We start from the raw sequence: 14,916 nt of genomic DNA on the forward strand, positions 1-14,916 counted from the left end.
TGACAGCAGAATGAAGAGGCATCCTGTTACACAGTGTTGTCTGGTGTGGCTGAACCCTGCCATGGCAGTGCAACTGACCACACTTGAAAACCAGCCATGTCTAGTGGCACAGGGATTCTATTTCTTGGACTGGAAGCAAGTAAACAGAGACAGTTTAATATGAAATGTGCTGTGGATAATTTAGTCTTTAGAGTTTTCACGTTTGATCTTGGTCACTCTTTTTTCCCTTAGACTTCAGTTTTTGCTATTTTACCAGCATAACCAGGTCCATGTGGGAATAGGATGTATGCTATGGGGAGTTTATTTGTTTTTGAGATTTACTTATTTTTGAGTCTCGCTCTGTCGCTAGGCTGGAGTTCAGTGGCACGATCTTGGCTCACTGCAACCTCCAACTCCCGGGTTCAAGTGATTCTCCTTCCTCAGCCTCCCAAGTAGCTGGGATTACAGGCATGTGCCACCATGCCCGGCTAATTTTTGTATTTTTTAGTAGAGATGGGGTTTCACCATGTTGGCCAGGATGGTCTCAATCTCCTGACCTCGTGATCCACCCGCCTCGGCCTCCCATAGTGCTGGGATTACAGGCGTGAGCCACTGCGCCCAGCTGTTTTTTTAAGAAATGTTTTTGTGCATTTTATGGTCTAATATACCCACATACCCAGTGGATTATTACTAAGATATTTGAAGGTAGGCAGTGTCTTTGTCAAGCTTATAAATAAATATGTCTTTGGCTAAGCCGTGATCTTATTTTTTTATTCTAGGGGGTAAAAGAGGATACCTATTTGTGTTGGAATTTGGCTGACTGTATATGACTCCAGGTTGAGAATGAGGGTGCAGTGTCTATTGAATGTGTCACTAATTGCAGTTTAATTAAGAAAGTATAGCTCCTTGTCTCAGTATTTAGACCACTAGAACATTTGTTTAGAAATAACAGGGAAAATCACTCTGAAATTATATGCATATATAACCAGTAAGAAACTCACATATCCTTTTTGAATGTAAAAAAGGAACATATGACACTTTTGTCTGTGTGGGGTAGCAGAGTAGCACTTTGGATACAGCAGAGCTGTGTGCACATTGTGAATTGCCCTGAAGATGTAAGCATTGATTTCTATCTTCCTCTCCCTCTCAGAAAATAAAATTCCTCCACAAAAGATAATAGCAACATTCTGTAAGGTTAATCTCAACAATAGTGGTCTTTTCCCAAATTCAAATTTGATGCAAAAAATTCAGTATCTTGGTCTCTCTCTGACACTAAAAGAAGCAGACTGCAGAGGTTGACAGACTTCCAACAATTCCAACAGAAGGGATACTAGGATCCCTGATCCTCTTTCTCTCTTTCTCTCCATAAAGTCCTGTGGAAGATCTCATACAGCTACTTTTGTAAGTGGTAGTACTATTAGCAGCAGATGTTAAAAATATAGATTAGTCTTTTGGCATTATTTTATTTTATTGTATGTTAGGAGCAAGCATAGAATGGCCAGATTAGCACCAGTAACCACAGACCCCACGTTTTGAGTTGGAAGGTGAGGGAGGAGAGGTTATGTATGGCTGGGGGCAGGAAGAGCAGGGAAGAGGCGGGGGGCTAGTTTGGATAGAGTGTTAAGAGGGACACATCTGTTCTTAAATTGTTAGTCCTCACTTCCTTTGGATGTGGAGATGTTACACAGAGGATTAGTTCTTTTACAAATATCTGTAAGGAAGTAAGAGAGCAGAGAACAAGAAACAGGTTGTGGAGCAAAAGGAATGGGCACAGTAGCTGGTGAGTAAGTGGCAGTCTTTCCATAGAGTAGAGAGAGAGCCAGGTTTCCATGGCTTACCCATATTGTCACAAGACCCCTGTAGTGGGTAGGGTGGAGGTCATTGTCTGAAGGTGAATCTTGCTGATTTGCAGCCTGGATTCTTGCTTTATAGGGTAATAGACTGGAAGAACTGCTGAGCCCACATTAGCTGGAAGATAAACCATGTGCCTGCCATTTTTCCTTACATCTTTCTGTCTAGCAGAAGCAAGTTAGTCAAGATTAAGTGATCCTTGTGGTGTGAGCTCTCGGGGCTATGAGACATTAAAAGAAGCAGGGTGCAGAGGTTGACAGACTTCCTACAGAGGGATATCGGATTTCTCATCCCTTTTCCTGTAGAATCTGATGCGGGAGGGATCATGAGGAAACGGGAGGAAAGGGCGCTGAGGGACTGAAAGGGCGGTTAGGGCTGAGCTTCTTTACCATCTCTCTGCCGCATGAGAAGGAAGATGGATTAGTCACTAACTGTCTGACAGGGGATAGCCCCTGGGGATAGTCATGTACTGTCTTTGGAGTAGATGCCAGGGATTACTAACTAATTCATGAAATGCTTTGTGTCATTTTGTTTGACCTTCATGATTTCCCTATGAAGTAACTGAAGCGCTATTTTACAAATGAAGGAACTGCAGGTTGGAGGTTTTATAATTAATTAAATCTCATATAGCTAGTTAATGCCAGGGATCCACAATTTTCTGACTCCTGTGCTCCTTCTTTTCTGCTTTATCATATTTGCGTAGTGGGAAGAGAAGAAAGAGTAAGATGGAGAGAGAGATTTTAGCAAAAGGCACAAAAGTATGATTCTATATAATTCTGTTTTTACCAATAGGAATATTAAATATAAAAATGTTCATATTTAATACCACAGGGATTTATCAGAGGTAAAGTCTGTTATATAGGATGAAGGGGTCAGTATGAGTGAGACTTTGAAACCTTCATCCCACCATTAGCCAGGTTGAAACAAAGTTTGAAACCATTCTTTTAGGGCAATTTCCTATGAATTTGTTTACTCTTTCGTTTTCCTAAGGCCCCCACTTAAAAATATGTTTTTTTCTTTCCTTTTTTTTTTTTTTTTTGAGGCAGAGTTTTGCTCTTGTTGCCCAGGCTGGAGTGCAATGGCATCATCTCAGCTCACCACAACCTCCGCCTCCCGGGTTCAAGCAATTCTCCTGCCTCAGCCTCCCGAGTAAGTGGGATTACAGGCATGTGCCACCACATCCGGCTAATTTTTTGTATTTTTAGTAGAGATGGGGTTTCTCCATGTTGGTCAGGCTGGTCTCGAACTCCTGACCTCAGGTGATCCGCCCACCTTGGCCTCCCAAAGTGCTGGGATTTAAAGCCTTAACCACCATGCCCGGCAAAAATATCTTTTTCATCAGTCTTTAAAGAACTCAGAATATAAGACAATATACATTTTGAGATGTTTGCCTTTTTTAAAAATGAATTATTTTTCCCATTATAAAACAGTGTGATAAGACACAGTTGTTAGGGGTCAGTGTTGGTTACTGACAACTAAAATCACAAAGATGTTTGATAATACCCCTCTGCCAGGTATGGGAAGGTCGGTGGCGAGTGATCCCTCATGATGTACTACCAGACTGGCTCAAGGATAATGACTTCCTCTTGCATGGACACCGGCCTCCTATGCCTTCTTTCCGGGCCTGTTTTAAGAGCATTTTCAGAATACACACAGAAACAGGCAACATTTGGACACATCTCTTAGGTATGTAATGTCAGTGATGTAATGAGCTGGCGATTCACTTTGTTCCTTTTTATTTTCATGTATTTGAGGGTAAGCACAGAACTTCAGAAATGTATTTGGATTTGCCATTTTGTTTTCTGAATATCTAATGATGAATTTTCTCACTGGTTTACTCATAGTTTATCCTGGTTTGCACTATGATTTTGTTATAACTTAAGTCATATTTCTTTCTACTAGATTTTCAGATATTGTCCTTAAACCAGGCCAAATAACAGTTGCTATACAAAATGTGGTTTCATATTGTAGTGACCACTGAGAAGAAAGTATTATTTAATAGAAGTAATCTGATCTTTTAAAGTGCATTACTTATATGCACTGCTAATTTTCAGTTTGGCCTGAAGTAGAATATGGACTGTAATTTTTTCTCCATAATGATTGTATATTAAAGAAAGAATACTGTAGAGGAAAGAATAGTCTTTCCAACAAATGGTGCTGGGATGGCTGAGCCATATGTAAAAGATTGATCCCGAACTCACATATACAAAAGTGAACCCAAAATGGATCAAAGACCCAAACATAAGAGCAAAAACTATAAAATCTTTAGGAGAAAACAGATATAAATCCTTGTGACTTTAGATTAGGTGACTGTTTCTTAGAATTGCCACCAAAGAAAAAATAGATAAATTGGACTTCATCAAAATTAAAAACGTTGGTATATCAAAGTGCATTATCAAGAAAGTGAAAAGACAACCCATAGAGAAGAGAATATTTACAAATCAGCTAGTTGGTAAGGATCTAATAAATAACTCCTACAACTCAACAATAAAGACAACCGATTTTAAAAATGGGTAAAACATCTGAATAGATGTTCTTCCAGAGAAGATCTAAAATGGCCAATAAGCACATGAAAAGATGTTTATCATCGTTAGGCATTTAGGAAAATGCAAATCAAATGCTTTGAGAAATGCAGTGAGAAATCTCAACACTTCACACCCACTAAGATGGTTATAATCAAGAAAATGAAAAATAACAAGTCGTGGCAAGGATGTGGGGAAATTGGAACTTTCATATGTTGCCAGTAGGAATGTGAAATGGGGCAGTCCCCATGGAAAAGTCTGGCAGTTCCTCAAAAAGTTACACAGAGTTACCAGAAATCCACTCCTAGTATATTACCCAAGATGCCTGAAAACATGTTCACATAAAAACATGAACACAGAAGTTTACAGCAACATTATTCATAATAGCTAAAAAGTAGAAGCAACCCAGATGTCTGTCGACTGGTAATGGATAAACAAAATATGGTATATTCATACACTGGAGTATTATTGAGCTGCAAAAAGGGATGAAGCACTGATAACATGTCACAGCATGGGTGAGCCTTGAAAACATTTGCTAAGTGAAAGAAGCCAGACACAGAAGGTCACATGTTGTTTGATTCTACATGCATGAAATGTCCAGAACAGGAAAATCCATAAAGACAGTAGATTAGTGGTTGTTTAGGGCTGTAAGGAGTGGGGAATGGGGGATGACAGCAGATACAGTACTTCTGTTTGGGGTGATGAAAATATTTTGAAATTAGTTAGTGGTGATGGTTGTACAACCTTGTGAATATACTAGTTTCTGGCCTTACTCCATTTGATTTGCATTTCTTATCACACATTTGATTTCCATGGTGCCTCTAAGTTCCTGCCTGCTAGTATAGTGAGAGGAGAGTAGAGAGTCAAATCAAGTTTGTTGCTGACTTCTAATTCAAGGGTAATTTTTAATTAAAATGATAAAACAATTACTTAGCAAATGTCGAACTTAAAATGTCTGTGCCTGCCTTGTGTTAGGTGGCCCTTCCCTAAGCAATAGGAACATGGCATCTTTCTGTGTGGAACAGTTTAAGAATTGGTTAGGAAATGGCCTGAGTAGGCATTTTGTCCTTAACTCTTGAATCTCCTGAACCAGCTGATGAGGACCGGAGAAGCAGCATGATGCTCCCTGACAGCTATTGGTAGAGGAAAGCTGTATTTCTTGGCAGGGTTTAGGGGTATTGGAATTCATTGTAAAAACAAAAGCAAAAGCACAATGGACCTTTGAAAGCTGGACTATGAGGTATGTGCCAAAAACTGTATAAATGAAACTATTCTACATCTAGAGGTAGAAATGGCTTCATTATGTCTTCTAAGAAGTAGCAGCAGTGTCTGATTTCTTTTTAGATTATGCCCTTAGATAAGTTTTTATATTCTGTATATTCAGTTTATGAAGCTGAAGTATTTCTGATACCAACAATGTTAGAAGTAAACCACAGGTTTGGATAGGCTTCAGGTATTTGGAAGATTTTTCTCATTGAACTTTTGATTCAGATATTGTTGTAATGCAGAAGGATTGAAAACAGAATCAGTTATAATGCTGTCTCTTCTAAAGGGTGATATTTTATCTATTTTCTATGCTCTTTTTTCCTAGGTTGTGTATTCTTCCTGTGCCTGGGGATCTTTTATATGTTTCGCCCAAATATCTCCTTTGTGGCCCCTCTGCAAGAGAAGGTGGTCTTCGGGTTATTTTTCTTAGGAGCCATTCTCTGCCTGTCTTTCTCGTGGCTCTTCCACACAGTCTACTGCCACTCGGAGGGGGTCTCCCGGCTCTTCTCTAAGTAAGTATCCGTAAAGTCCGTACTTCGGCCAGTGATTTAGACGTGTAGTGCAGTAGGGAAAAACGTTCAGCAGAGTTGGCAGAATTCTTAATATCATCTCATGGAAACTTTTTTTATAAAAAAATTAAAGAGCAACCCAGTTTGGCTCTTAGCTGTTTTTGATGGCTTATGTCATGAGGGATTAATTGGAACCTGTAGTGGCCAGTAGTTTTTAAATTACTGCATTAAATGGATTTTTTTTTTTTTTCTGTCGTAGACTGGATTACTCTGGTATTGCTCTTCTGATTATGGGAAGTTTTGTTCCTTGGCTTTATTATTCTTTCTACTGTAATCCACAACCTTGCTTCATCTACTTGATTGTCATCTGTGTGCTGGGCATTGCAGCCATTATAGTCTCCCAGTGGGACATGTTTGCCACCCCTCAGTATCGGGGGGTAAGAGCAGGTAAGAGCACGTGGAGGTTCTACATTCGACATTCATTTATTCACTAGTTAAATTCACTATTTATTAAAGTTCTACCATTTGCCAAACATTATGCTGTGTATTTGTGATGCCAAGATGAAGAAATCATAGTTCCTATTGTTGGGGTTTTTTTTTTATGTAGTAGTCGTAGTAGTTGTTGTTGTTAGTAATGTTTATTAATTGTCTAAAAGCATTAGGGTTGAGGGGTCATGGTGAGTATGAGGTGATGTAATTTGGGACTGTTACGTACTTGAGTTTATGGCTAAACACCATCCAGAAAGCGGTAGTCTATAACTTTTGTAAATAATGATTTCTCTTACTCAGTGTGGAGTGTACTTTTTGTAGTGATTCTTTTTTCGTTGTCATTTTCTGTTTTGTTTTATATTTTTATTTTATAATGGATAATCTGCTTAAGGCTTCACCCCCATGCTGATTATGTTTTGTTAAAGTGGGCACCGTATCTCCCTTCTGATGTAGGGATAAAGGGGCTTTTTATATTTAGGATAATGCCTGTTTAGCTGGAGATCATAGAGAAAGCCACAAGCTCCTCAGTGCCTTGGCTGAGTCTTCTTGTAGGGCATGGAGTTAGCAGAGATGTTCTTGTCTCCTACTCAGTGTCAAACTCAGTGCCCACTGAGAATGAACAAGGAGCGTTTTTCCTTTCGTCCTTAAACCCCCAAAACCATTTAGTATTAAAATCTAAGCCCTGGATCATCTGCAGGTACCTGGCAGGTTAGACACAGAAGTAACTTCATGTCAGTGATCACTGTGACAACACTCTGCCCTCCTCCTTTTTGTGTTTATATGAGCAAACGAGCATTGGTCAGGGCCAGCTTTCAGCAGCACTTGAGTAGTACAGTGGTGTTAAGCCTGCTTGAGCACATGAGATAAGAATGTCTTTGCTGAGTAGAGCTGAGCATTCTGCTGTTTACATACATCAGAAGAACCAAGTTCCTGAGCCTTTGACTTAGAGAATGATAGGCAGAAACCATTAGCAGCCTTTGTTTAGCATGTAGAGGAAAAGAACAAGTGAATAGTACAAAAGTCTAGCAAATCTTTCCTTAGAGGAGCAGAGGTAGGAAATAGTTTTTCTTTAGGTCTGCTTGGTTCTTATCTTTTGTGAGAGCAGCATTGCCATTTTCCTCTCCTCTTTTAGATGTCCATTTTATTTGTGAGTATGCATACCATATCTATGCTTACATATATTGATGTATACCAGCAGTTTATTTGGTAATGTCCAAAGCAAGTAATAGGTTCTTTATCTGTTGAGAAAGCTTACCAAATGACAGCTTGTTTTGCAAGGGTCATTGTGAACTCTGTGTCAAAATGTAGGAGCGGTTACTGGCTGAGTCAGGGAGTTCCTGTGTTGCTTTGGCTGATACACAGGTTTCAAAGTGGATTTAGATCAGTGGACTTCAAATTTTTTTTTTCATCATGACATTTTCTATTCCAGTCCTGAACACGTGTATCTATACATAAGTTCATGTATATATAAATTACAAAACTTTAACAAAATAGTATTTAATCCTCCACTTATGTTACAGTCTGATATTTTAAATTTTATTCTAGTTCATTTTAAAAAATGCTGGTTGAGACTCATTTAATTGATCTTAGAACTTAGGTCATATCCAGAAGTTTAAAAAAACATTAGATGCTTCTGGAGGCAGTAAGGCAGTAAGGCAGTAGGGCTGTGGCTGAGTGATTTGCTAAACTTTTGTACTTGATTGCTATTTAGGGGCCTGGAAGCTTTCAGAAATCTCTCTCTCATCTTACTCAGTATAGTATTCTCTCCCATCCCCTACCCCCATTAGGTCATTTGTTAAAGGCATTTAACAATTTTTAAGTGCCCAGTTATAGGTTATAGATTTAGATTAAATTTTTTCTTTTCTTTTTTTTTCTTTCTTTCTTTTTTTTTTTTTTTTTTTTTTTTGGAGATGGAGTCTTGCTTTGTAGCCCAGGCTGGAGTGCAGTGGTGCCATCTTGGCTCCTGACCTCAAGTGATCTGCCTGCCTCGGCCTCCCAAAGTGCTGGGATTACAGGTGTGAGCCACTGCGCCCAGCCTTAGATTCCTATTAAAAATAGATGATGCCAGGTGATATGATCATTCATTGCCTCTCCACCGCAACAACGTCTGTTGCTTCAAAGAGAAGATGGGATACGTAAAATTGCTTGTATTGTAACCTGTGTCTGTAAAAGGACAGGCTAGGACAGTTTAAATAAACTCCTGGAGCTGTCCTTTCTGACAACATTTAGCAACATTAATTCAAAACCCTTGAAGACTGCTGACTATACTAAGCTAGGCCTTTCTTAGTGAGGCTCATTGCTTTTTTTTTTTTTTTTTTTTGAAATGGAGTTTCACTCCTGTTGCCCAAGCTGGAGTGCAATGGTGTGATCTCGGCTCACCGCAGCCTCTGCCCTGGGCTTCAGGTGATTCTCCTGCCTCAGCCTCCCGAGTAGCTGGGATTACAGGAGTGCGCTACCACGCCTGGCTACTTTTTGGATGTTTAGTAGAAATGGGGTTTCACCCTGTTAGCCAGGCTGGTCCCAAAGTGCTGGGATTACAGGTGTGAGCCACTGCACCTGGCTGGCTCCTTGCATTTGTAAATCTTTAGAACATAGCTGTGTTGTCTTGTGTGACAGTGTCCCAGAGTTTGAAGAACCTTCTTTTTCCTTTAAAACTGGAAGCTAATTTTGTATGCTACTTTGAAATATTCAGTTTACAGTTAATGGTGCTGTGCTGTAATATTGACTTCTGACTCTTTGTTTCTCTTCTGCATTACTTTACTCTCTTCTTGTGACTCCTAGGAGTGTTTTTGGGCCTAGGCCTGAGTGGAATCATTCCTACCTTGCACTATGTCATCTCGGAGGGGTTCCTCAAGGCCGCCACCATAGGGCAGATAGGCTGGCTGATGCTGATGGCCAGCCTCTACATCACAGGAGCTGCCCTGTATGCTGCCCGGATCCCTGAACGCTTTTTTCCTGGCAAATGTGACATCTGGGTAAGTATGTCAGGGGTGACTGAGTGTGTAGGTATCTGCTCATGGGTTATTGGCATCCTGCAGAGTGATGCAATAGAAAAAGTTTTAGACACAAAGTCAGGAGAGTTGTATCCTGGTCCTAACTCCCTATTGAGCTGTCTTTCTCTGGACAATAAGTACAATATAACTAACATTTAGTGAGTACTTCCTTGGTGCTCAGCATGGTACAGAGTGCTTTGCATGGATTACCTCGTTAAATACATTAGCCCTATGTGGTATGATAACTCTTGTTAATGTCTTCATTTTACAAAGCAGGAGGCTAAGGCTTAGGGAGGTGAGGCCACTTGTCCAAGCCATGTGGCTATTAAGTGGTAGAACAGGAATTTGAATTAGGCTAGTTTTAATATCAGAATCTGTGCTCCTTTTGACAATGGAAAGTCATTTTGCCATTCTTTGTCTCAGTTTCCTTATTTATGAAATGAGGATGATAGAACAGATTTTTACCAGAGCCCTTTTTAGGACCAGATTTCTACCAGGGTCTTTTTTTATACCGAAATTTAGTGATTTGTAATGAGAGACTGAGTGTATGTATGTCTGGTGGAAGAAGAGGGATTGTGAAGAAGAGGGAACTGGATTGAACTGGATTGTGGTCATTGGTAAGAGAGGAGGAAAGACAAGAGGGAAAAGAAAATATAAGGACTGATATAGATAGAAAAACTTATAACCAAAGAGGGCCTGAAATATTTTCAACAAGACAACATTGGAAATACGCTTAATGTGAAATCTGACCTTTGTAATTCTGTTCCTCAGCCTATTGCTGATTATTATAGACTAAGCTGATCATCTCATCTGTTTAAAGTTTAGTTTAGCTATCTGTAAAATGAAGATGATCTTGAACTTAAGCAATCTTTCTAGCTTCAAATTAGCTAATTTATCTTTCTGATTCATCATCATCATTTTAACATTGGTATGGAGGGGTTTTTGCCCTTTATCCCCTTTCTTTGGGGAAATTAATCCCCTTTGGTTTCCTAGGAAACATCTCTTGGGATGTGACTTGATTTCTTCTAGTTTTTGCTTCTAAAATCAGTGTTTTTCTCTTGATAAATACTGCTTTGCCACTGTACTTTTTCATTTTGAGATTATAATGACAGAATAGTGTAATTTTTGAAGTGCAGTGAGCAATTGATTACCCTTCTTGAGATGTGGAATAGCATTCAACAGAACAGGTAAAATCAGAAATAATGTCACTTGCTTGTAGACCAGCTTCTGACTTGAGAAGTAAAAGGGCCTGTTTGCTTAGTTTTTGACACATTATGTAGTTCATGAAATTTCAGAATCGTAGCACTGAAGGGAACTCTGGGGACCATATGTTGTGACATTCCACACACGATCCTGGAAGCCTCTTTAGTTTTTCTAACAGAGAGCAACATTTAAATGACCATAGCTCTAGTCCTCTTGTCCATGACAAAATGTCCATCAGCAGTGAGTAGGAAAAGGACTGTGTGTGTAATCATAGCCCATGGCTAGGTGTCAAGGGATCCTTGGGACCTTTGTGGCCTGTTAGCAAGAGAGTCTGTATGTCATTTGCCACTGGTTTCAGTGTTAAGTGTGTAGATTTTTATGTGTAGAGCTTAGTGGCAGCACCTTGGTTTCTTTGGGAACAGCTGGCTTTCAGCTCAGCAGAATGTGATACACCTAATGGATGTTCCAGGATCTGTGGACACCTTGAATTTGAGCTCTGTCACATCCATTCCCTGCCTTCTGCTCAGCATAAACCAGGATTAAACGATCCTAAGAATCTTTAGCAGTCTTAATAATGTATGGGTTTCTCTACCCGCTTCTCTTCTTTTTTCCCCTCCAGTTTCACTCTCATCAGCTGTTTCATATCTTTGTGGTTGCTGGAGCTTTTGTTCACTTCCATGGTGTCTCAAACCTCCAGGAGTTTCGTTTCATGATCGGCGGGGGCTGCAGTGAAGAGGATGCACTGTGATACCTACCAGTCGCTGGGACTATGACCCTAAACCAGGGCCTGCAGCACTTGCGGGCCTCCCTGCCGGCTACTGATGCCAGTACCAGAGGAGCCCCAAAACTTTGACAGCCTTGTGGGCTTTGTGACGGCCCAGGGGCTCTGCGTGGTACATGACTGAGAAGAGAAAAACAAAAATAAATCATACCTCAAAGGATGGAGTGCATCAATTGGGAGAAAAGGAGACATAGCCCAAACCCTGGCTTATTCTTGGGATCTACTGATTGCGGGCTCTGCAAGACCCTTGGCAAACTGGCTTCTGATCCATATCATATTTATTTGTAGAAGATGGCGAAACAGTTTAGCTGGTGGTTCTTTCTTCTCCCTTTCTCTCTCTCTATGACAATAATACAAACCAATTTAGGTGAACATTTGTATCCGATAAGGGGTGGGAGTGTGATTTTAAATGCTCTTTTGGGAGAACAAAGAAATTAATGTAAATAAGATTTCTAACTGTTTAAATAAGACTTTATATAAATGTTGAAAACAGGGGTAAGGGAGGGAGGGAGAATTTTTGTATAGAATGAAACATGCAAGTACCACACACTGTTTGAATTTTGCACAAAAAGTGACTGTAGGAGGAGCAGGTGATAGCCCCAGAATGGACAGTGTCTTGGTGCACCAAGGTGCCTTCTAAAGGCTGACATACCTTGGACCCTAATGGGGCAGAGAGTATAACCCTAGCCCAGTGGTCACATGACCACTCCCTTTGGGAGGCCTGAGGTAGAGGGGAGTGGTATGTGTTTTCTCAGTGGAAGCAGCACATGAATGGGTGACAGGATGTTAGATAAAGGCTCTAGTTAGGGTGTCATTGTCATTTGAGAGACTGACGCACTCCTAGCAGCTGGTAATGGGGTGCTGGAGACCACGGAGGAGCTCTAGAAACATTAGCATGGGCTGATCTGATTACTTCCTGGCATCCTGCTCGCTTTTATGGTAAGTCTTATTAGAGGGATGTGACAGTTTGCCACATCCTTGCTGTGGAGCTCTGGAACACTCTCTAAATTTCCCTCTATTAAAAATCACTGCCCTAACTACCCTTCCTCCTTGAGGGAATAGAAATGGACCTTTCTCTGACATAGTTCTTGGCATGGAGCCAGCCACAAATGAGATTCTGACGTGTCCAGGTTTCTCCTGAGCTCGTCTACATAGATTGGTAGACCCTTCCTTTGGATCAGGAAAGATGAGTTTTACCTCTGGTACACTGTCTTGGTAAGCCTGGATGTGACAGACACCTCGGCTCTCCTTGAATAAGAAAGCCAGCAGAACTCTTAAAGCCAATTGTAGTACAGAGTTGTCAGCACTCACTGAACCCCACTTTGCAGGGATAGAGTGGTGTGGCATTTTAGAGACAATGGTATGTTATTGCCAGGGAGTGAGGTACAAGACGATGGCTCATGTCCCAGGCCTACCTGATACGGTGTCAGAGAAAGTGGTGGGGAAAGGATCTGGTTCATGGAATTCTGATCTTGGCCCATAGGTGAACCACCAAAATAGTGCTTGAGTCTTAGGTTACTGTCATCAAAGACTTGGGATGACTCCATTATACCCTGGGATTGTGGGTATTAGAACTAAACATGGAGGTCCTGAGCATGGGGACTGGCATCCTCAGTAGGTGTTTGGGAATATGGGAAGGGTCTCTTATTTATTCAATAGAGTTTTCTCAGTTATTTTCCTCCCTTGCCCTTCCAATCTCCAGCAAAAGGTGGGATCCAGGAAGAAAGAATCCAGTGTAGAAGTTGAGAAGAACTTGAACGTTTTGATTCTGGATAAGGTCACTGTCCTAGGTGCTAGGTGGACCGAGCAAAAGACTCAGTGGATGAACTGGTGCAGTGCCTGACAGAATAAAGAACAGTATTAATCCCTTTGAGAAAGCATAGTCCAGCAGGACAGTGGCCATTTGGACAGAAGCCCACTTAGTTTCTTGGGAGCAACAGCACATATCAGAAGCCAGACTTGCTCTTCGGTCATGCACTTTGGGATACAGCGTATAGGTGCAGCCCTGTCACAACACCAACAGAAGTAGCAGCCTCTGGGTGCAGTCACCCACACCCCAAAGCTGGAAGGATCTGGTTCAACATAGCACAAACCCTTAGGAAAAATGAAATTAACATCACTGATGTGTAATCCAGTAAAATCTCCCTCTTTTGGGTGTGTATGTGGGCATGTGTGTGCCCATTTCTATGTGTGTGTCTATGTGCAGCTCACTACCAACAGCCTCATGTGCACTTGACCTGACAGTGCTCGCTGAGAACTCTCACCAGGTTGGCGCCTGAATGCCTTACTCTCAGCAGTCAGAGGCTTGCTTGCTCTGTGCAGATTTTTAATTTTCTTTTTTGGCCCTAGGCTGGTTGGGACCTCTACAGCTTCATTCTTTCACCATTAAATAGTGGCCTTTTTCAGTATTTTCCCTCTTCCCCTTTATAAATTATGCTAAAGCCACAAAGCACATTTTTGGGGATCATAGAAGGTTGGGGTTCCAGAAAGGCATCTGTGTGATGGTTCCATTGATGTGGGATTTCCCTACTTGCTGTATTCTCAGTTTCTAATAAAAAGAACCAAATGAAATGTGACCTGTTGTGTGTTTTTTTATTGCTGTTCAGCTTACCTCCCCTTAGCTTTTGGCACTTTTCTGAAGCTCTAATTTAGACACTGTGATTTAAGAAATTTTTGGAAACTTCCCATTCGGGATGCAGAAATCAAAGTGCTTGTGCCCAACTCCTGTTTCCTAACTCAAGCTTTCATTGTAACTTGGACCAGGTTTAGAATGGAGGGGAGAGCAGCTCTAAGGGGCAGTTCTTATTATTGAAGTTTATAAAAATAGTCTCTAATGTAACACTTGATGCCAAGGGATGTGTTAGAGAACTGTCGATGTCATATGATCATAATCATAACCCTTTGAGCCAATCAGGAGTATTTTCACTCTCATTTTATAGATGGGGAAACTGAAGCTTAGGTAAGTTTAAGAATGACTCTAGTGCCAGCGCTGTATTGGAGAAAAGAGTGAAGAGAATATTTAAGAAAACCTTTCTGTATTTATTATTCTGATTAAACAGTCTCATATACATTGACTTAAAGGTTTTGGGGTTCATTAACCTAGTCCCTTCTATATGAGAAGAGGATCTGGTTTGAGTTGGTGTTTGAAATAATAATAATAAAAAAAGGAATTCCAACCCTTTTGCCTTAGGTAAATTTAGTTTTTGGAAGGGCATTTTCAGCATCGGGATAATATGTTCATTCTGATCTCATTTTTAGGTATAGATTTAACTTTAGAGTGTCCCATACCTTACCTGGGCATAGACATTGGATCATTCCCTGCT

The 14,916-nt window shown here is 40.6% G+C and overlaps 1 protein-coding gene across 8 annotated transcripts in view; it reads left to right on the forward strand.

The window, feature by feature from the left end:
- The window catches only part of ADIPOR2 (adiponectin receptor 2), a 99,602-nt gene extending 85,433 nt beyond the window's left edge, over positions 1-14,169 (forward strand). For 5 of the 8 annotated variants that reach the window (XM_009247313.4, XM_054527865.2, XM_054527863.1 and 2 more), the window contains exons 4-8: positions 3,345-3,516; positions 5,944-6,130; positions 6,387-6,574; positions 9,398-9,591; positions 11,432-14,169. In XM_009247313.4, the coding sequence (XP_009245588.2) occupies positions 3,345-3,516; positions 5,944-6,130; positions 6,387-6,574; positions 9,398-9,591; positions 11,432-11,560 (870 nt within the window). In that variant the 3' untranslated portion in view covers positions 11,561-14,169. The remainder of the gene's footprint in view (positions 1-3,344; positions 3,517-5,943; positions 6,131-6,386; positions 6,575-9,397; positions 9,592-11,431) is intronic. The other 3 variants (XR_656189.4, XR_010135633.1, XR_010135632.1) reach the window with 1 other exon arrangement.
- The last annotated feature ends 747 nt before the right edge of the window (positions 14,170-14,916 follow it).

The sequence above is a fragment of the Pongo abelii genome, chromosome 10 (assembly GCF_028885655.2).
Source record: "Pongo abelii isolate AG06213 chromosome 10, NHGRI_mPonAbe1-v2.0_pri, whole genome shotgun sequence".
Classification (NCBI taxonomy): Eukaryota; Metazoa; Chordata; class Mammalia; order Primates; family Hominidae; genus Pongo; species Pongo abelii.